The 20,405-nt window shown below is 41.5% G+C and overlaps 1 protein-coding gene across 2 annotated transcripts; it reads left to right on the forward strand.

Moving 5' to 3' along the window:
- The first annotated feature begins 2,109 nt into the window (after positions 1 to 2,109).
- LOC134099308 (complement C4-B-like) lies at positions 2,110 to 20,402 on the forward strand. Of its 2 annotated transcripts, XM_062552108.1 has the most exons (41): positions 2,110 to 2,241; positions 2,649 to 2,839; positions 2,953 to 3,138; positions 3,232 to 3,302; positions 3,400 to 3,485; positions 3,624 to 3,706; positions 3,835 to 3,922; positions 4,015 to 4,120; positions 4,273 to 4,399; positions 4,569 to 4,684; positions 6,041 to 6,220; positions 6,368 to 6,550; positions 7,013 to 7,204; positions 7,340 to 7,486; positions 10,530 to 10,668; positions 10,767 to 10,835; positions 11,594 to 11,785; positions 11,902 to 12,016; positions 12,205 to 12,275; positions 12,358 to 12,497; positions 13,108 to 13,311; positions 13,421 to 13,472; positions 13,559 to 13,639; positions 14,077 to 14,280; positions 14,883 to 14,958; positions 15,064 to 15,220; positions 15,341 to 15,445; positions 15,739 to 15,901; positions 16,631 to 16,830; positions 17,048 to 17,203; positions 17,484 to 17,543; positions 17,638 to 17,731; positions 18,073 to 18,244; positions 18,498 to 18,585; positions 18,738 to 18,812; positions 18,945 to 19,047; positions 19,180 to 19,269; positions 19,367 to 19,459; positions 19,559 to 19,642; positions 19,732 to 19,876; positions 20,013 to 20,402. In XM_062552108.1, exons 1-41 carry the CDS (start codon positions 2,180 to 2,182, stop codon positions 20,152 to 20,154), a joined length of 5,088 nt encoding a protein of 1,695 aa, XP_062408092.1. In that variant the 5' UTR covers positions 2,110 to 2,179; the 3' UTR covers positions 20,155 to 20,402. The 2 variants fall into 2 exon arrangements, with proteins under 2 accessions (XP_062408092.1, XP_062408093.1); XM_062552109.1 differs by lacking the exon at positions 11,594 to 11,785.
- The last annotated feature ends 3 nt before the right edge of the window (positions 20,403 to 20,405 follow it).

Genomic DNA, 20,405 nt, shown 5'->3' on the forward strand with positions numbered 1-20,405 from the left:
CATACGATAAGAGTTAAAGGGAAACTCCAGTCTGATATTACTGTAACTCTGGGTCTATTTGTGGATGATAACGGGTCTTAATTTTAGTCAAAAGGAGGAGAGTTCTATAATTGACTTGTCTTACTTCAGTCTCTCCTCACAAGGTGGCAGTGACTTGAAGAAGAGCAAGGTAATGGGCTAACTGCACAAACAGCCATTTTAATGTCATTTCATTACACAAACAAAAGTAAAAATACTCTTGTTTGTCAGCAAAGATCCCTCCATCATAGCACATGGATGTTTTTTAGCCTATAGTATAGTTAATGACTCAAAAGCAAATGACTGTGAAGTAACAGCGTTGGCTTAGATGATATACAATGTTTTTAGGGTTTAGTGATGCTTCCAAGGCATTTGGCAGGGTAAATCAGCAAGAGTTTTACCAAACTCAGGGGTGTGCCTGGATGCATCATATCCTGGTTAACTGGTATGCCAAACAACATGCAAGTTAAATGGGGAAACAGCCTATCCCCACCCTTCAGTGTAGGCAATGGAGTACAGCAGGGGGGGCTTCTGTCTCCAGCCCTGATCAACCTATACATGGAAAACCTGTCAGAAACCACACATTTGACTTGCTTCCATGTCGCAATACATCATACTTTCATAAAATCATGCAACATATTCTATCTTGTCCGTTATTTGCTGGATGAACAAATAGTGTGTGTGCGACAGAGGAAAAGTGCATTAGTGTTGCTTTAAACCATCTGATACGCACAACGCAGACAATTTGGCTATTATGTCCCCCAAAACTGTGGTGTTCCAGCAGCTGCTGGATATGCTCTGAGTAAGGGGTTGAGTTTGATGTACATTATCATGCAAAAAAAAAAAGAGTTTTGCATTTATGTAGGACCAAGGAGGATCAGAAGCTGCACTTTCCAATGTTTTACCTGTCAGGAGGACAATCCCTCTGTGTAATCTAACTGTACGAAATATCTTGAGCACATCATCACTGACAAGATGGAAGATGATGCTGATTTTTTATAGGCAGAGATTAATGTTGTATGTCCAAGCAAACACATTAGTCCGGAAATTCCATCACTGCTGTTGGGTCTAGACCCTGTGATAAAGTTGATATACTGTACTGTTCTTATTTGGAATGAATTTAGCAGATGTAATTGAACATTTATTTCTATTTGGCAACTAAACTAAATTGCAAGGTTTTGCCTGTTGTGCTCTGTCATAGACAAACCAACTGCAGCCATATTTCACAACAGTAACCTCTGCTGGTTAAAAGCTGGTGCCTGGTGTAATTAGGGTGAAGAGCCCTGAGACACTATGCCAAACAGACATGTGAATACTTAAATTAAATAAAAAAATAAAAATACGTGTCTTTGTAGGCCTACCTCCTCTCATTTGTCAATTAAACACAGCCACGTTTACATGGACACTTCTATTCAGAAACGGAATAACACGTCAATCGGAATGAAAATGTCTGATCCGATCAGAATTTGAATCGGAATGGAAGAGGTGGTACAGTCTGTTCCTAGCCTAAATATACAGTGGACGCCCTTGCTGGCCAGGTCCTACAGTAGGCTAGCCTACATCTTGATCTGGGACAGTCTGGAATGAACAGCCATGTATACGGTCATTTAGATTGACAGCTATATCTTTCCAATGAAACGTAGGCAACGGCTATTCTGATCAAATATCCTAAGGCGCTTGAAAGTACCTGATCGCAAAAGAACGTAGGCCTACCCCATGTAAACAGACGGCACGGAATGACAAATAAAAACTGTCCATGTAACGTGGCTAGAGGCTGAAGGACAGTTTAGCTTTTCAAAACAGTATATTGAGCAAGAGTCTGAAAGTGTTCCCACCTTATTTGGCTCGAATTGCTGATTTCTGGGAAATCATGTGACTTCTTCTCAAACTCCAGAGGTAATTTATGTATTCATGTTATAATTTCATATTTTAATATCTGCATGCAAGCAACATCAAACACAATATTGAGCAGTTTTTTTCTGCTGTTTTCACAACAGCTAGATGTTGACCTTTCCCATATATTTCACATGGTGCTCTGGGTTGTTTCTGGTATCTGTTGAACAAAATAAATAAATAAATAAATGTACGAAGTTGCATAAGAGCAGTAGAGAAGAGGGATAAAGGCAAGCTCGACTAACTCACAAGCCAGTCCGGTAGCAAGATGGCAATCACACTCCTGGTTCTCTGCTGTGTGGTCACTGCGCTGGGCGCCCAGTCTCCCAGGTGAGTCGGTCAGTGGGTGCTGAGGTGTGCTGTGGAAAGCTTTGTTTACAGTGGTGTGATAGTTAGTGTGCATTCTATCTGCCATGTGGTTCTACAGTATGTGTGTGGGGGGTGGAGGAGTATGTCTGTATCTTTGTTTTGGTTTTCTTTGCTCTATGCCTGTGAGTTGCTCCTTGTTTATGGTGGTTGCACATGAGCATTGTTTTGGTCTCTCTCTCTCTTTTGCATCAATCTGTTCTTTTGTGTATGTGATTATGTGTGTGTGTGTGTGTGTGTGTGTGTGTGTGTGTGTGTGTGTGTGTGTGTGTGTGTGTGTGTGTGTGTGTGTGTGTGTGTGTGTGTGTGTGTATGTGTGTGTGTGTGTGTGTGTGTGTGTGTGTGTGTGCGTGTGCGTGCGTGCGCTTCAGGTGGCTCATCACTGCTCCCAGCATTATTCATCTTGGAGCAGAGGAGACAGTGAGCATGCAGATTCATGGAGCAACTGGACCTGTGGATGTTCATCTCTATATGAAACACCCAATGACAAGTGACACTCTCACATCAACTGAGCACATAACTCTCAGTGAAGATAACAGATTTCAAGCCGTTGTCAAACTAAAGTTAAGTGGAAGCTCAGCGTTGGTTGCTAACAGATGATGATAATTCATACATTTTATTTATTTATTTATTTATATATTTTTCTATTTATTTATTTATTTATTTATTGTGTTTAGGTGGACCCAGAACGATTCCAACATGCCCAAGATAAAAATCCTGTGCAATATAAGTATATCACATTGTGTGCCAATTCTCCAAAGTTTTTTGATAAAGCACAAATGGTCGATATCCACTTGTCAACCAAAAGGGGTTACATTTTCATTCAGACTGACAAGCCAATCTACACTCCTGGAGAGACTGGTAAGGTGGCTGAAATCAGATTTTTTTAATTTTTACATTTTTTAATATTGTGATGTGATGAACAAGTTTTCATTTTGTTGTGATATATCCCAGTCAAATACAGAATCTTCACATTAGACCAGTACATGCTGCCGAAAGATGAACAGATCAACCTTAGGATATTTGTAAGTATGAGACATGTTTGAATCTCACCGCATACAAAAGGGAAACCTACACTTCTGGTCATATTTGTTTATTACATTTTTATTTATATCTCCATAGAACACCAAAGGCTTGGTAGTCCATGGCACTTTATTAAAGTCTTACGAAATCACACAGCAGACTGTCAGCATCCCTGACATTGAACCGTAAGTTAGCAGTAAAAGCAACAATAACAACAACAAACATATATGTTTGTTTTTTTTCTTCTTCTTTTGAGCCACCTCATGTTGCACACCAACTCTTTCATATTCCCTTCATGAACATTACATTTCTACATGTTTTAGAGCTGGACACTGGAAAATAGAAGCATATTTTACTGGTGCACCTGAATCAAAAACCACAGTTGAGTTTGAAGTGAAGGAATATGGTGAGAATTGCTCATTTTCTGTGTTCACAATTGTCAACTAATTATCAACCTTTTCCTACATACGTTTTTGTGCATAACATTAGTGTGCATTCCTTTTTTATGTTAAGTCTCTTAAATTCTTATTCCAGTGCTGCCGACATATGAGGTGAAGATTGAGGCAGTAAAACCGTACTACACACTGGGAGAAGAAAGCTTCCAGTTCTCAGTTTCTGCAAGGTTTTTCAAATGATTCAAAACCCGCAACTCAGATTCGTATATTTCTCAGTAGCAAAGACAAATGGGTGTGACCTAATGTATGTTGTCTCTAGGTATACCTATGGGAAAGCTGTTGATGGTGTCGCTTACATCAGATATGGAATCATAGACCAGCAAAAGAATAGGATCTATCTACCTGGTCTTGAGATCCAGACACCGGTCTGTATGACTTAGTAATAATAGATTGCTATGTTATGACTGTGGAGCATAATAGCTTAAATGTCCTTTGTCTGTGTAAGAAATATTAAGAATGTGTGCAGACATTAAATACATTTTATTTTATAATTATTGTTTTCTTTCTTAAACTTAAGATCATGGATGGTCGTGCAAGTGTCAAACTTCATTCTGAACTTTTTCAAGAAAAAGTAAAAGAGACAAATATCACTGACCCAGAGGGTTGTCATCTTTATATTGCTGTAACCGCTTTGGAGAAGGCCAGTAAGTCATACAAAGACTCAGAAATCCATGGAATGCTGAGAAAAACATGTGTATACTATCGTATGGTGGAATCAAATGAATATGCTGATAAAAAAAAATATATGCTGCATTGTTATGTGTGAAAATGTATAGGCCCGGCACAGGTTTAGTAAATTCTGTTTTTTTGAAGGTGGAGACTTTGAAGAGGCGGAGACCAGCTCTGTGAAAATAGTGACCTCACCTTATATGATTGACATGTCCAAGACCAAGAAGTACTTTGCCCCTGGCAGCAAGTTTTCCATTTTGGTATGGTAACCTTACTTTAAAGTGTAACTTCACCCCATAACTCCACCCACTTCACATTTCTGAAAACGGCTTTCAAAATGGGTGGGACATTCTGAAATTTGGAAGGGAGTGTAGCACTGCTGCAGCCAATCAACCATGGTGATTTTGTGTCAATCTGGGAATGAGTGCTGCAGATATGGCTTATCACAGGTATCTAATCAGGGCAGCAGGTGTTGGGGCGTTTCATTCCTAATTTGTAACAACCCAGTGACGTAGACTCGCCAGAGAAGTGCAGGACTCGGTCAGCATTCCAATAGCATTTTGGACCAAAATGCCATGGCATGTTTCAACCTGTAGAGGGCGCGGAGAGCTATATCTCCAATACAAAATCATACGAAATGTTACTTTTCTCGGGAAACACGATTTTTGTCAATATTAACTCTGGTAATAGTGTAGTTCACTTATGAGTAATTTCAATCAATCAACAGCTCAAAAAATATATTTTAGGGTGCAGTTACACTTTAAGCTCTCTCTGCATTAAAGAACACAAAAACATGACTTTCTGTGGTTACATTATTAATGAAAACAATCGTATACCACCAGCGCACCCCCATTACATGGCATCTAGGCACCCCCGCCATGTAGACCTACACTCTGTCTCAAACCGACTACTTACGTGAGTACACTTTCGTGCAGCACCCTATGTGCCCTGTGTGCTTACTGGCATAGTGTGCACATTTTAACAGAATAGTGTCGTCTCATATCAAACGCTAACCTCCGTGCACTTCACGGAAATGACGATCGTAACGTTTAAATTGTTTTTATTGGTGTCCCCAATTCCACCGTGACATGGTCGTACTGTGTCAAAACATGAACAGTTTATGTTGTAACTTGCTTGTACCTCTGTAAAGTGTGTTTTCCACCGCTGCTGCTTCAGATCTCTCTACCGCGATTTCTACGAGTTTGAAAATACTCCCTCCCCTTCCGTTGTTTAGCCAAGATGGCGTCCGTTGAGGGCGAGAAGTGTCCAGCGTTCCACACTCAACTTTTTGACCGTTATGAGTGCACCATCCGGGGACTTGCAGTGCCCTTCCTATCGTTCGAAATTTCAGTGTGAACGCCCTCACGCACTCAAATTAAGTATTTTAAGTGCAGAAGTGCGCGGTTTGAGGCACAGTGCTAGTCTTAGCTAAGGCTATCGAACAAAGGCTATACAACCAATCAGTGAAGGGCTGTTTTTACATTTACACGATACAATATAAAACCCTAATGTGCTTCTGGAATGTAAACTGACTGGAGTAGCCTATCCTACATAAACAAGTGCTATTGGGATTAGCAATGCCACAATGCAACTGCATAATCTCTGTTGTTTTCCAGGCCACAGCCACCTATCCTGATGGCAGTCGCATCCCAAACGTGAAGCTAAACGCTGCCGTTACTGTGAAATTAACTGACCAAACAGAAAACATCATTAATAAGAACGCTGTAGCGACTAAAGACGGAGTTACTGAAATTCCTTTTGAAGTCCCCAAGCAAGCTGCATCCCTGCATATCAAGGTGACCGTTGCATCGTTGCAGGAAGAGGCAAACAGTGTCATCCCTTCTCATCTTTATTAATTAGAAGCAAAGGAATAAAGACTTGTAAGGGTTTTATTGTTTGCAAGGCTTCGTGGGTCACTCACTCTGATCACTCATTCCTCTTAGCTATCTGCTGAAGGAGAGAAGACACCCTCTGGACAAATGATGGTCACAGCAGTCCCAAACACACAGGATTATCTCAGCATTGAGATGGAGCACCGTGTTCTTGCTCCAGACCAGGAGCTAACAGCTCGCTTCAGAGACATCTCTCCAGCTGGCACCGCCCGACCCTCCCACATCTACTACATGGTAATTGGCATAGGCCACCACTTTCGTTTTGAGTTTTCATCTGTCTTACTTCAGAGATGTTTTCTTTTTGTATGTTTTACTTGCTCTTACATGACGTGACTATAAAGGAAACAAGATCATTTAAATGTCAAGCTAATTTGAAACACTAGACACATAATTCTTGGATTATCTAGCACCATATAGCCTCCAGAAAAGGAGATTGTCACCTGACCATGGTATTCTTCACTGAGTGGTTTATTCCTAGGAAAGTATGAAACTCTGTTACCCTTGGAAAGTATGAAACCCAAATTAGCTATCTTTCATATTTAGCATCTTAGTCTGTTTGCTGCGTCACGATCACGTCACTGTCCCAACAGTCGTGGCTAGTTAGCTTGCTAGTTTTAGACAAATCCTGCAATGATTCTTTGAGTGAACTGTCGCGTACATCTGACTAAGCCAAGCATTCCCTCATTCCCTCTGCAGGTCCTGAGTAAGGGTAAAACCTTGCAGTTTAAGAGTGTTCAGACAACTTCAAGTGAACTCACAGAAATCACCCTCCCGTACAGCACTGATATGGCGCCCTCTTTCCGACTGCTTGCATACTACTTCAGAGGCCCAACAACGATAGTGGCAGACTCAGTCTGGGTGGATGTCATGGATATCTGCAAGGGGAAGGTGGCTTTATTTTGTCATACTGTAGTATCAAATGGTTTCAGAATGTTTATTTGGGAGACATTTGACTGACACCTTTAAACCAAAGCGAGAAAATATCTTGGAGACGATCAGCTCTTTTGCATCACGTCTCCATAGATTGAGATCAGTCCATTGAGAGACCACAAGCCTGCAGAGTCCGTGGATGTGGTGGTGAAAGCAGACAGCCACAGTAAGGTTGCACTGGTGGCTGTGGACTCAGCTGTGTACATCCTAAACAAACAGAACAAGTTGACTGCACAGAAGGTGAGAACATTGACCTTTTACACAATAACTGCAAATACTTACGGTAATGGTTGTGGAGGCAGAGTTCCTGGAAAATCCAAGATGGAGGCCATATGTCAAGATGGTCAGCAAAAATTCATTAGAGTAAGTGGTATACTGCATGTACCGGCTCAATTTCACCAACCGTAACCAGATTCCAATAGTACCTCATTTTTGAAAATCAACATACAAGTCAAAAGTTCGGCTACATGCATTAACATAACATTCAAAAGGCCAGAGGGCATGTTTTCTGAATGCAGTGCCCCCTAGAGGTCAAAGAGCACCAAATTGTATGTGCGTCTTCGCAATGAGTCCACCAGTCCATGTACCAACCCAGATAGCAATTTCCTTTGGGCCGGATCCGCATGAAAGCCTTTAGATCCGTATGTAGCGGACCTACGGTATCTGACTGTGGGCCAGATGTGGCCCACACACAATAAGCGGACCCGTATTGCAGATCCGTACAACACAGAATAAGCGGACCCGTGTCACACACAATAAACGGAACCATATTGCAGATCCGTCCCACACACAAGAAGTGGACCCGTACCACACACAAGAGGCGGACCCGTATTGCAGATCCGTACAACACAGAATAAGAGGACCCGTGCCACACACACACAATAAAAGGACCCGTATTGCAGATCCGTACCACACACAAGAAGCAGACCCGTACCACACACAAGAGGCAGACCCGTATTCATGGGTTTCATCAGGTCCCTTAGCACAGGTGTATCAATCACCATGCAGTCTGCATTGATAATCAAGGTGCTTCATTTTATACACCTGTGGAAAGGGACCTGATGAAACCCATGAATTGCAGATCCGTATACCACACACCAGAGCGGTAGATAAAACAGAGTGGCGACACTCCCATAGACCTCCGTAGGAAAAAATGGCAGTGCTTTTTCCAGGCTATTTCCTCGTTATGGGACTTTTGGAACTATTTACAGCCAATCTCTTGGTCAGTAGTTAATGAGTTAAATTATTACACCTTCCAGCATCTAGAAGTAGCTACATCCCACCCTCCTGGAATTCAGCCATTCAGCGCAGGTTTTTTGGAACTTTTGATCGCGTGGCGGCGACATCAAAGCGTGTCGCAACTCTCTCTGCTCTCTCTATGGCTCTGCCACACACAAGAAGCAGACCCGTACCACACACAATAAGCGGACCCGTATTGCAGATCCGTACGACACACAAGAAGCGGACCTGTACGGGTTTGCTTACTGTGTGTGGTACGGATCTGCAATACAGTTCCGCCTCTTATGTGTGGTACGGGTCCGCTTATAGGGCTCGGGATCATGACGTGAAAACTTTGCGGGCACAGCACAGCTAATACTATATTTCTGCTTCTTGTCTTCTGCATCGGAATGAATGGACATCACGTTCAGTGCGCTACCAACATGGCGGCAATATTCCTAGAATGCAAGTCGTCTGCCCGAGCCCTATTGTGTGTGGTACGGATCTGCAATGCGGTTCCGCCTCTTATGTGTGGTACGGGTCCGCTTCTTGTGTGTGGTACGGATCTGCAATGCAGGTCCCATATCACATATGACTTTAAGCAGACATTCACATCCCCAACTGGTCACCACTATAAAAAACTTTGCAGAAGAATTAAGGATGCTTATCACAATTTTATGACTTTATAAACCTCATGGTTTAGATATAAAATATAACCTAGACATTCTCTGATAACTTTAATTATATTTTGTGTAGGCCTACTTTGTTTGCTTGTTTGTTTGCTTTGTTTGCTTCCCAGCATGCATTGCAAATATTAGTTTTGAATTTTTAAACAATGTGGTTGGGATATTTTAGCTTATAGGCTAACCTACTCCACTGATGTTTTGAACAACAACATTACCAGATATGACCATTGACTTAGTAATTTATTAGGGGGGAAATACACCATAGTCGTGAAAGTATTAGACCTAACCGGGTATAAATACCCAGCTAACTCTTCTACTTTTCATTCATCTGGACGTGATCATCAATCTCCAAGCCGCACCCACAGGTAAGCTAAATAAATGTGTGAAATGAAATTCTAGACGTAAGCTTAATTGCAAATCATTACTGTATGCCAATTACTGCTTACCAACGTTGACAGCTGTTTCACTCACATAAATAGTATCCTAACGCCACACGCTCGTGACAGATTGACTTGGGTGATTTCCATGGCGCAAATGCTAAACGGTGAACTGGTAGTTGGGGGAAATTCGATTTTTCCTCTTTTTACGTCGCAGTGACAAAATACGTTTTTTAAAAAGCTCTGAATCATCGCCGGGACGTTATCTTGTTTGTTGGGAGCAGTCTCAGCCCTTATTGCCACCAGATCAGTTAAACGGATCCAAAACAATTTTGGACCGATGTGCGTTTGGACGGCGGATCAGGTCCACTATTCAGATCCGTGCCGGATGTCGTGGTAGGTGTGTTTTGCTATCTGGGACGGACCTGGACGAGTGCAAATTCATATCTGCCGCAAATCCGTCAAACAGATCCAAAACAATTTTGGACCGATGTGCGTTTGGACGCCAGATCAGGTCCATTATAAAGATCCGTGCCGAATGTTGTGGTACATGTGGCCCAGTTCCGTCCCAGTGCAGTTTTGCTATCTGGGAAGTATGTCCATGACTCGTATGCCCAGATTTAAAAAATTAGGTACTGTTGGAATCCTTGGATGCTCCTCTGTCTGTTACTGTTGGTGAAATGAAGCAGTACATGCATTTCTATAAGAAAAAACATTTAGTCAGGTCAATGTTTGGCTGCCATCTTGGATTTTTGAGTGACCAATCAGGCATTTACATAGCCCAAAGGGTGAAGGGTGTCATGTTCCCGGCACAGTGCACCAACATTAGGCTAGTGCAATACCAGGTATTCCGGACACGCAATGACAATAACCTATTATATATTAGGAAACATTAAAATGAATTTGAAGCTGATACTTTAAAATAAAATACCTACATAATATAATATAATGTTTCTTTAATACAATGTATTTGTAATTGTTCATCTGTCTGCGCTTTGGTAGATGTTTGATTACATGAACTCCTATGATCTGGCCTGTTCTGTTGGAGGAGGGAAGAATGCCCAGTCTGTTTTTTGGGATGTAGGCCTCGCTTTCATGTGCAACTGTGACATGGCATTGTCATATACTCTCGGCAAACAGAGTATGTGTTTAAGCAGTTTATAAAATAGTACTTCAGCCATTCTGTCGAGAGATGAGATATTTGCCAATATGTGATTACATTTCCTTTGGTCACTGTAGGAAAATCTTGCTCTCCTGAAAGTAAACGGTCCAAAAGAGCAAGCAAAGTTACTGACTTCTCTTCTGTTGGTGAGTTGTTGACAATACTACTGTTAGATATAATATGTAACTATACTGTATATTGATGGTAGAGATGAAAGGTCACGTATTTATTACCTTATTATTATTATTATTATTATTATAACTCATCAGAAGTATTTTGTACAAAAATATAAGGGGTGGGGAAAAAATCGATTCTGTTCAGTATCGTGATATTTTGTGCATGCAATTATATCGATACGAGTAGCTCAAGTATCGCAATACTTAATTATATAATTTAAGTATCTATTTTACTTTTATTTGAGGCGAGTTTACTTAGGGTTTACTCTGATCACATTAAATTTGCTAGATAGATAGATAAATAGATAGATAGATACTTTATTGATCCCCAAGGGGGAAATTGAAGATATTACGCTCACAAGGTGGCGCTTGTTGTGGCGTTTTATTGTGCATTCAATGGCAATTTCAAATTGAAAGTGTGGGTGTGTTTCGGTTTTCAACAAAAAGCAAATAGTAAGGACCTTGATATGCACCATGCCATGACAAAGTGAGATGAACAGTGTTATTTTCCTTATTTTTTGTAATGCCTTCGAACAATATGAGAGACATGAATAGCAATATATCGCAGAATCGAATCGCAATACTTGTTGTATCGCAATATGTTTAGAATCGCAATAATATTGAATTGTGGCCCAAATATCGCAATAGTATCAAATTGTCATTCTTTTGCCAATTCCCACCCCTAAAAAAATATCTAATGTTAACTCAACCTTGGATCCTGTGCTCAGTCATGAAGCACGGTGAAGATGTCCGGCCATGCTGTGCTGATGGAGTCCGGTATAACCGGATGGGACTCACCTGTGAGCAGAGGTTTAGAAGGACTGCTGGCAAGTCCAAAAAATGCAGAGACGTGTTTCTTCAATGCTGTAAAACGGCTACCGAAATGCGAAAGGCAACACGAAAATACAGTGTTGCGAGAGGTTAGTACACTGATAAGTATTGCTTTTGCCTTTGAGCTAAATGGTGAGTTAGATCAAAGCTTTGAAGAGGAGAAGGTTACTGTAGCTTTGACAATTGTTCTTTTTCTCCCACACAGACCAAAAAAATGAGGTGGATGAAGCCATCGATGGGACAGATGTGCACTTGAGGAGCTGTTTTCCAGAGTCTTGGATGTGGCACCTGACGGAGACAGATGAGAGCGGTCAGCTCAGGTGAAACCCATTCAGAGCTGTGCATTCAGACCTTAAACTGACACCAGAGAGAGAGTGTTCCATTTTTTGCATCTGGCATCTAGATAGAACAACCTGCTCATTGCTACTTTGAGGGAAGAAGGTATGCATTCCATGTTTCTCTGTTAAAGAATTAAGTGAATAATGTTAACCATTACTGTGTATCAAAGGTACTCTGTACCAGCTCCCGATTCTATCACAACCTGGGAAATCCAAGCAGTGGGGATCTCTCCAAGCAAAGGCAAGAGCTCTCTCTTTACTTGTATAATGGCATGATCACAATTACGCACAGCAGTTGTGTAAACACGTGTCTCGTCCCTCAGGTTTCTGTGTTGCAGAGCCCAAACAACTAAGGGTGTTCCAGGACTTTTTTGTGTCTGTGAAGTTGCCATACTCAGTGAAAAAGAATGAACAGCTGGAGGTGAAAGCTGTGGTGTTCAATTACAAGGACACAGAGTTAAAGGTAGTGTCAGTTAATGTGAATGATTATAAATTACTCTGAATTACTCTTTAAAGCAACACTATTTTGTATTTTAAAATAATGTTTCCAAAATCATTTCAGTGGTTCATCAACTTGTAACAGGGTGAACAGGGTGAACGCTTCACGGCCCTCTTTCGGCTATAACCACGTGTATGTAAGTTTACCACGTCGGGTAGCGGATCTGTGGTTTGATGGAATGTGACATAAGAAACTACAAATTTGACTTGTTTCGATGTTGCAAGTCATCATACTTTCATAAAATCATGCAACATACTCTACCTTGTGTGTGGACATCGTTATTTGCTGGTTAAACAAATAGCTTGCGTGCAACAGAGGAAAAGTGCTTAGTGTTGCTTTAAGAGTAAGCGCAGGTGTACTTAACCAGATCCAATCACATGCTGTGTCTAATTCACACCAGACTACCAAATGTTTTTCACCTTGTCCTGACCAGCGTCCATGACTTGTGGAAGGTGTGTTTTGATTGGTTCACTGTATCTGTCTGCTGCTATCTACTACTGTATATTTAGTGGTCTTTGGTGTGATGTGGATGTGTTAAATACATACTGTATATAAGCATTAACAACTATTCCAGGTGACTGTGGAGATGCTGCCCTCTGAGGACTTGTGTACCTCTGGGGGAGACAGGGCTAAACAGAGCATCACAGTCCCTGCCAACTCGGCGTCTTCCGTGTATTTCACCGTGGTGCCCCTCGAAAAGGGCACATTTCCCATCACCATTCTGGCCCACAGTTCAAGCGGTGTAGCGGATAAAATACAGAAGGAGCTCAAAGTTGAGGTACAGTGTGTGGTCACCTCTGCACCGACATATATCCTGTATTTATACAATACATAATCATTCATTTCTATTGCTATTATTATTATGATTATTGGTTGTTTTTGTGCAGGGGGAGGGGGAGCTAGTCTCAGTTTATCGTCAGCACATCATCAACAGTAAAGGTAATACTAGCCTATACATTGACCGAAGCACAATTGTGATGTGGGACATCATAAAGCTTCTGTAACATCCATTCATATCTATCTAGCTAACAAGCTGGACTTTGACATCACAACACCTTCTGACATGGTGCCTGGAGATGAACCAGAGACCCTCATGAGCTTCAAAGGTGAGAAGGGGATTTAGGAACAGCTTGAGTCCTGCATTTAACTTTTAATCTTTAGGGTTCAAATGTTTGTTGTTTGACCTTTCAGACAAAAGTCAGTGTACAACAAGTGCATGATACTAGAACAAACACTATACTATCGTTAATAGAGTGGGGTGGTGATAGCATAGTGGTTAAGGAGCTGGACTAACATGTACTGTACTGTACTGTAGTAGCCAGAAGAGTTGAGGGTTCAATCCCTGGCCTCTACCATAGTGCTCTTGAGCAAGACACTTAACCTCAAGTTGTTCTGGGGTCAGCAGCCCTTTTAATTTTACATGTAAGTCACAGCAGCTTGATTAAAGTGTCTGATAAATTAATAAATGTAAATGTAAATTGAAAAGTTTGTTTTGGGTTGACTCAAACGGTGTGAAAGAGCTCTGTGTATGGTATTCTTCCAGGGGGTGTTATGGGAGAGTCTGCGGGCAACTGTCTGAACCTGGAGGGCATCGAAAAGATGATCATTTTGCCGACGGGCTGTGCAGAGCAGACCATGACAAAGATGTCCCCTGCCGTCAACGCCATTAAGTACCTGGACGCCACTGACCAGTGGATCAACCTGAGAGCTGGCCGCAGGGATGAAGCCCTGTCCATGATCCAGAGCGGTGAGCTGGAGGGTGCTGCAACTGGTTACAGCGCCCATACTATTGCATACTTCGTATCCGGTTTCGGCGCTGACGAAAGTGGCAGCATTCTCAGTAGCTCCGTGTCCTTCTGTGTTTTTTTTACGTGATTTTTTGTTTAGTAAGTAAGTAGGTAAATTTAATTTATAGAGCACATTTAAAACAGTTTCCACTGACCAAAGTGCTGTACATAGAATATGGCTAAAACTAGAGTTTACTTTCGCTTTACTTCTTTACTTCGGATATTCTATCCTATGGATATGGAACAGCTACATTGTTCGGGCAATAGCAAACTTGTTTAAGGAAACATCTGCTCGCACTATGAAATAAATCTCTTGAATTTCCCCTTGGGGATCAAAAAAGTATCTGTCTATCTATATACTAGGGTTCACATTCCCATGGGTTGAGTCCGACCCGGGACATTTTCCGATCCCACCTCATCTCTCTCTCCTCGCCTATCACTCTCTCTACTGTCCAATTAAAGCCCTAAAAAGCCCAATGCAATGCAATTGTAGGCAACACAGCACAACCCATCACAAGCCTGTTTGATTCACCTTCTTTTAATCTTACTTTTATTTCGGCAGGTTACAGCAAAGTCCTGACATACATGAAGGCAGATGGTTCTTACGGGAGTTTCTCTTCATCCCCAAGCATTATCTGGTGACTTTTTTTTCTTGTTCCTCATGTCCAAGTAATGTACTCAGGCTTCATATCTCCATTGTGTGATGTGATTGTTTTAACTATAAAATGGATATTTCGCAATAGGATTACAGCATTTGTTGCCAAAGAACTCACTAAAGCCAGAAAAGTCATTCCCATTGAGGATTCCTACATCAAGAAGTCCATAACCTACATCATATCCAAACAGACCGAAGGAGGCTCTTTCCAGGGTATCAGTCCCTCCAATGGCAGAGGCATACAGGTATAACTAACTGGCAAAACCATACAATGTATACTCCCTGAATACAATGTCATTTGAATGTCTTAGTCATGACACTTTTGGACACTAGATTTATTGACACTTCTCTCACTCATGCTGTAGGGCGGAGTTGGGAAATCATCTGGAGATGCGGCACTGACTGCTTATGTTCTCATAGCGATGAACCAGGCTCTGCCTGTCTTTGACACTTTTGAATCTACACAAGTGGTAATCCAATACTTTCACAATAAGTCCTATAAAGGCCAACAAGCACTGGCAATGACATTTGTGTCTATGGATCTGACGCTCAAGAGTTAGATTTAAAAAAAAAAAAAAAATTGGCATCTACACACCAGGCTTTATCCTCCTTTAAAAGTAATGGAGTTCTACATGTTGGCGTCACTTGATGTGTGTCAGACCAGACGCTACCAGTGGCTGTTGGCCTTACATCTTGAATAGCACATCACAAACTGAAAATAAAAATGATCTCTAATGAGGGCTTTTAAAACAATCCACCTCAGAGAATGGCCATGGAGAGTGCGCAGAGCTACCTGGAGCAGCAGTTGAACTCCCTGGAGGATCCTTATTCTGTAGCCATCACAGCATATGCCCTCTCACTGACCCAGAGCTCAGCAGCTGCTCAAGCACAGAAGAAGCTCAGAGATCTGGCCCACTGCGATACTAGTAAGTCCAGCCTTTGCGTTTTAGGACACCTTGTAAGACACAGTGCTCTCTGGTCTTCATAAGTAAAATCTGTATACAGTATAATGGGTTACATTGGAGCTGAAAATGGATCACACTGAACTGATGACTTAAAATAGTAGTAGAAATGTCACCATAGTCCCTATATCGTATTTCTTCTGGCGGGCTTGTTCCACTCTGCAGCATAAAAAACGTACATGACAACATATACTAAAGTTTAATATATTTGGTTTATTGAAAAAGAACAAAAAATTATAAAACTAGTGGCATGTCTGTGTGGATGCAATGAAAGCATATCCCACATTAAAAAAGAAAGAGATAGTGAGAGAGAGAGAGAGATAAGGGGAGAAAGGGAGAAATAAAACAATATGTCAGTGCAAGAATGAATCAAAATAAGTGCCTTCCAGATTGAAGAAAAGTGCCTGCAAGAAGCGAGGAACCCCCTATTATCCTGACACCCCAATGTAGATGCGTTCAGTTATGCATTTAGCCTAACCAGCCCCCGCTCAGTCCCTGCACTGACAGGAAAATACCTGAGGGGGGCACAAGAGAGAGTCCTAACACATTATATCAATGTGGCTGTGTACAATGTGTTACTTGAGGCCAAATTAAACTGTATCTAAATCACTTTCCCTGTGCCTGGGTATATCTATACTTACATTGAAACATTCAAGTTACATTTAATATTTTCTCCATTCTTGCGCTTGAAAGGTAAAAACAATATGTGTTTCTGGGGACCAAAAAAGGCCCAGAGCTCTGACATCGGGGTACGAGCAGACCCTCTCTCTTTGGAGACCACAGCGTACGCCCTGCTACAGGCTGTGGCTGTGAAGGACAATCAGTATGCCATGGGAATTGCGTCATGGATAACAGAACAGCGCAAGTTTGGGGGCGGATTCCACTCCACCCAGGTAAGTCTCAGGGCAGTGAAGTCCTCAAATCATGAACTTTCATGACCCAGTACCTCCATTCACCTGGCAGTCAGGTATCATGCCAACAATCATGGTCTCACTGCATTAAAAAGCCTGAAAAAAACAGACCCAACATGTATCAAGGCCAGCAGTTGTTGGATATTTACACATCAATCGAGTCCAAATTCAGCTAATCTGGATTCTTAACTGTCTGAAGGACACGGCTGTGGCCTTGGAGGCCCTTGCCACATTCAGCGAGAAGAGCAACGATGTAAGTGGACTGGACCTCACTGTGGAGATGTGTTTTCAAGACGGTCGAAAGGACGTGATGAGATTGACGAAACACAATGCTCTCACCCAGCCAGCCATCAAGGTAAAGGTGACATTCATTAGTCCAGTAACCGTAGTCTTAAACACATGATGAAGTCTTCTATTACTACTACAACTGAGGGATAACATAATGAAAATAATCTGTGAAACTATAAACTGCACTGTGTTAACATACGTAATAAGGACCCATTTCATACAGTAAAAAAAAAAACTGTGGGCAGTATGAAATGCATATGCAGGTATTGTACATCACAGGTGTGATTAGTAGATCTTTTACAGACTGTTTCCATATCCTTAGTGATGACGTGTTTGTGTTACCTCAGATCAGGAAAGGGGGAAAAGTCTCTGTTCGCATTGAAGGAGAAGGAGACGGCACTTTGGCGGTATGTACATATTTGGGCTTAGTAAGTTATCATTCTCTCAGATGGATAAGTTTGTCATTTGCAGTTGACAGCTATGCATTTTCACATCTAACAGGTTGTGCAGAATTACAGGAGCCTGAAAAGTCCTGACACAGCCTGTGATAAATTCTTCCTGGACGTAACGGTTGAAGGGGAACTGAAATATGAACGTAAGCACAGGGCTTCATATAGAAGGATTTCAGGTTCATATAGAAGGATTTCTCAGTGCCACTACTGTAACACACAGTCTCTCTCTGTCTCTCTGTCTCTCTCTCTCTCAGCCACCCAGACACACACACACACACATACAGAGAGAGAGAGAGAGAGAGACACCGGGAGGGAGAGAGATGTCAGAATTATTTAAATATTGAGAAATCCATACTTATCAAAACAAAAAAGCATCAGTAACTATAGTAATATCATTGCTGAAACTATTGTCAGGCATCACCAGTTTGGGATTTTCTCGGTAAAAAAATGTAACTAGTCTTTATGGCCGTTATTTCATTCACAGCAATGAAAGACTATGACGGCCTGGATGATTATGGGAACTATGACGATGGGGAACCACAGAAGGATGACCCAATGAGCCGGCTGGACTTGTTTGACCTGCGCACCCGTAGGAAGAGACAAGCCCCTGCACAGGAGAAGAAGGAGAGCTCTCTGACCTACAAAGTCTGTTATGGGTGAGCAAAGATGAACATGTCATCATCCAAAAATTAAATTACACAACTCTATTCATCTCATCTGATTAGAACAGATTGAACATTGAAGTGTATCACAAAACACATCACATATGTACTGTATGTAATATGTTAAAAAAATATGTCTAATATTGAACTACACATACAATATAAACAAAGTTGCTGCCACTTCCACAAAGTTGTATATCAGATTGAAGAGTTCTATTTTTTTTTTAAACAAACGTTCACGCTCTAGGATGCTAAATGGGGTGTCTAAAGGGATGGTCATTGTGGACATCTCTTTGCTGAGTGGACTTATGGCAAATGTTCAGGACCTTGAGAAGGTACATTCTGACTGCACTGTCCTAGACACTATATTTCCACACTGACTTAAAAGACCAATCACTCTTAGGTTTAGATATTTCCACTATTATTGTTTGAATGTTTAATTGTATCGCATGAATGTTATCACAGCCTAGTGTACATTCTCCTATAGAACATCAAGGGCACAGAGAAGTTCATTGATCACTATGACTTAGGATCCAACAGAGTGTACCTCTACTTCAATCAGGTGAGTTCTACTCACGTCTTACATTCTCTGCTTTTATCCAGTGATTTCAATATCTTGTGTCTGATTATCAGCTCACTTTCCTGATTGATTTTAAAATTAGAGTGCTGCTCTAATGACTGGATTTTATGTCAGATAACAAACACCACAGAGTGTCTGCAGTTCGGAGCGGAACAGATTGTACCTATCGGACTAGCCCAGCCAGCTGCAGCCGTAATCTACGACTACTATGAGCCAAGTAAAACCATCTGCCTCTCTTCACTCTGGAAATAAGTCCTTTAAATATGATTAAATGACTCACTCATTCCCACACTGGTATTGTTTGATGTTGACAGTTTTCCTTTTCTGATGGATTGCTGTTGTTTTCCAGAAAACCGATGTGGAATGTTCTACAGTGCTCCCCACCAAACGAAAATGGTTTCCAAGCTGTGTGATGGAGATGTCTGTGCTTGTGCAGAGGGTAGGTGACACTTGAGGTTTCTATTAAACCATAAACATATTCTTACGCGTTGCTGCACATTTGGATGTTACTGCAACCCTATGCTCTGTGGTCACAGGCTCCTGTCCTACACCTAAAGTGACTTTCAGTGAAAACATGCAGTCAAACACACGCACCGACTTTGCATGTTACAAGCCCATTGTTGATTTTGGTGAGTCTCTTGAATGAGTGATTTGATTCTCTTATCACAGATATTGGCTGGTTAAAAAAAATTGGGATATAACCTGGCCTGACTAATTATTTTTGGTAGTTTATGTTGTGAAGGTAATCAACTCAACAGATGATGGCGTCTTCAATTATTACTCTACAGAAGTGATCAAAGTTCTTCAAACAGGCAAGACTTCAAATATGGGAACATCTCCCAAGGCAATTATGTCAGTTATGCATTGATTTCTGTTAATTATTGTATCACTTGATCAACAGGCAAAGATGAAGGAATTAAAATTGGTGCAACACGGGAACTCGTTCAAAGACTATCTTGTGTGAACTTTGCTCTGACCATGGAAGCCCAGTACATGTTCATGGGTACTAATACAGCCATCACACCCACTCTAGATGCCATGGGAAGGTAAGCACCAAACAGCCCATTTCTCCAATTAAAACCAACCACTACATGACTTCCTATGACAACATAAGCCAAGTGTACAATACAATGACAGTTTACTGTATGTCCTCTAATGACATGTTGGATGTGACATACAAAGCCCCAGGTACTTACTGAGCAGGGACGAGTGGCTGGAGAAGATTCCGGAACAGAGCCAGTGCCGAGCCACAAGGAACCGTGAGGCCTGCCAGCTACTCCATACCTTCATGGCGCAGCATGAGATGAGTCGCTGTGCCTTCTGAACTGATGGACACTCACATTACGCTCTTAACTCTCTCGCAGTACACTGTTAAAGGAGCTGTCTTGTCTTTAAGCAGGGTTGTTTTTTTTTTGGTTTTTTTACTTCAAATGATCCTAAACGTTTTAAGTGCATGCACCTCTACAGTATTGTCTACCCTTTGGGTTCAGTCTGTTAGGAGGATAGTTATAGGATGCTCCATTGATACATGAAGGCAATGTTTCACATAAATAAAAAAAAAACATCACTACATAC

This window comes from Sardina pilchardus, chromosome 13 (assembly GCF_963854185.1).
Source record: "Sardina pilchardus chromosome 13, fSarPil1.1, whole genome shotgun sequence".
In the NCBI taxonomy this organism is placed as follows: domain Eukaryota; kingdom Metazoa; phylum Chordata; class Actinopteri; order Clupeiformes; family Clupeidae; genus Sardina; species Sardina pilchardus.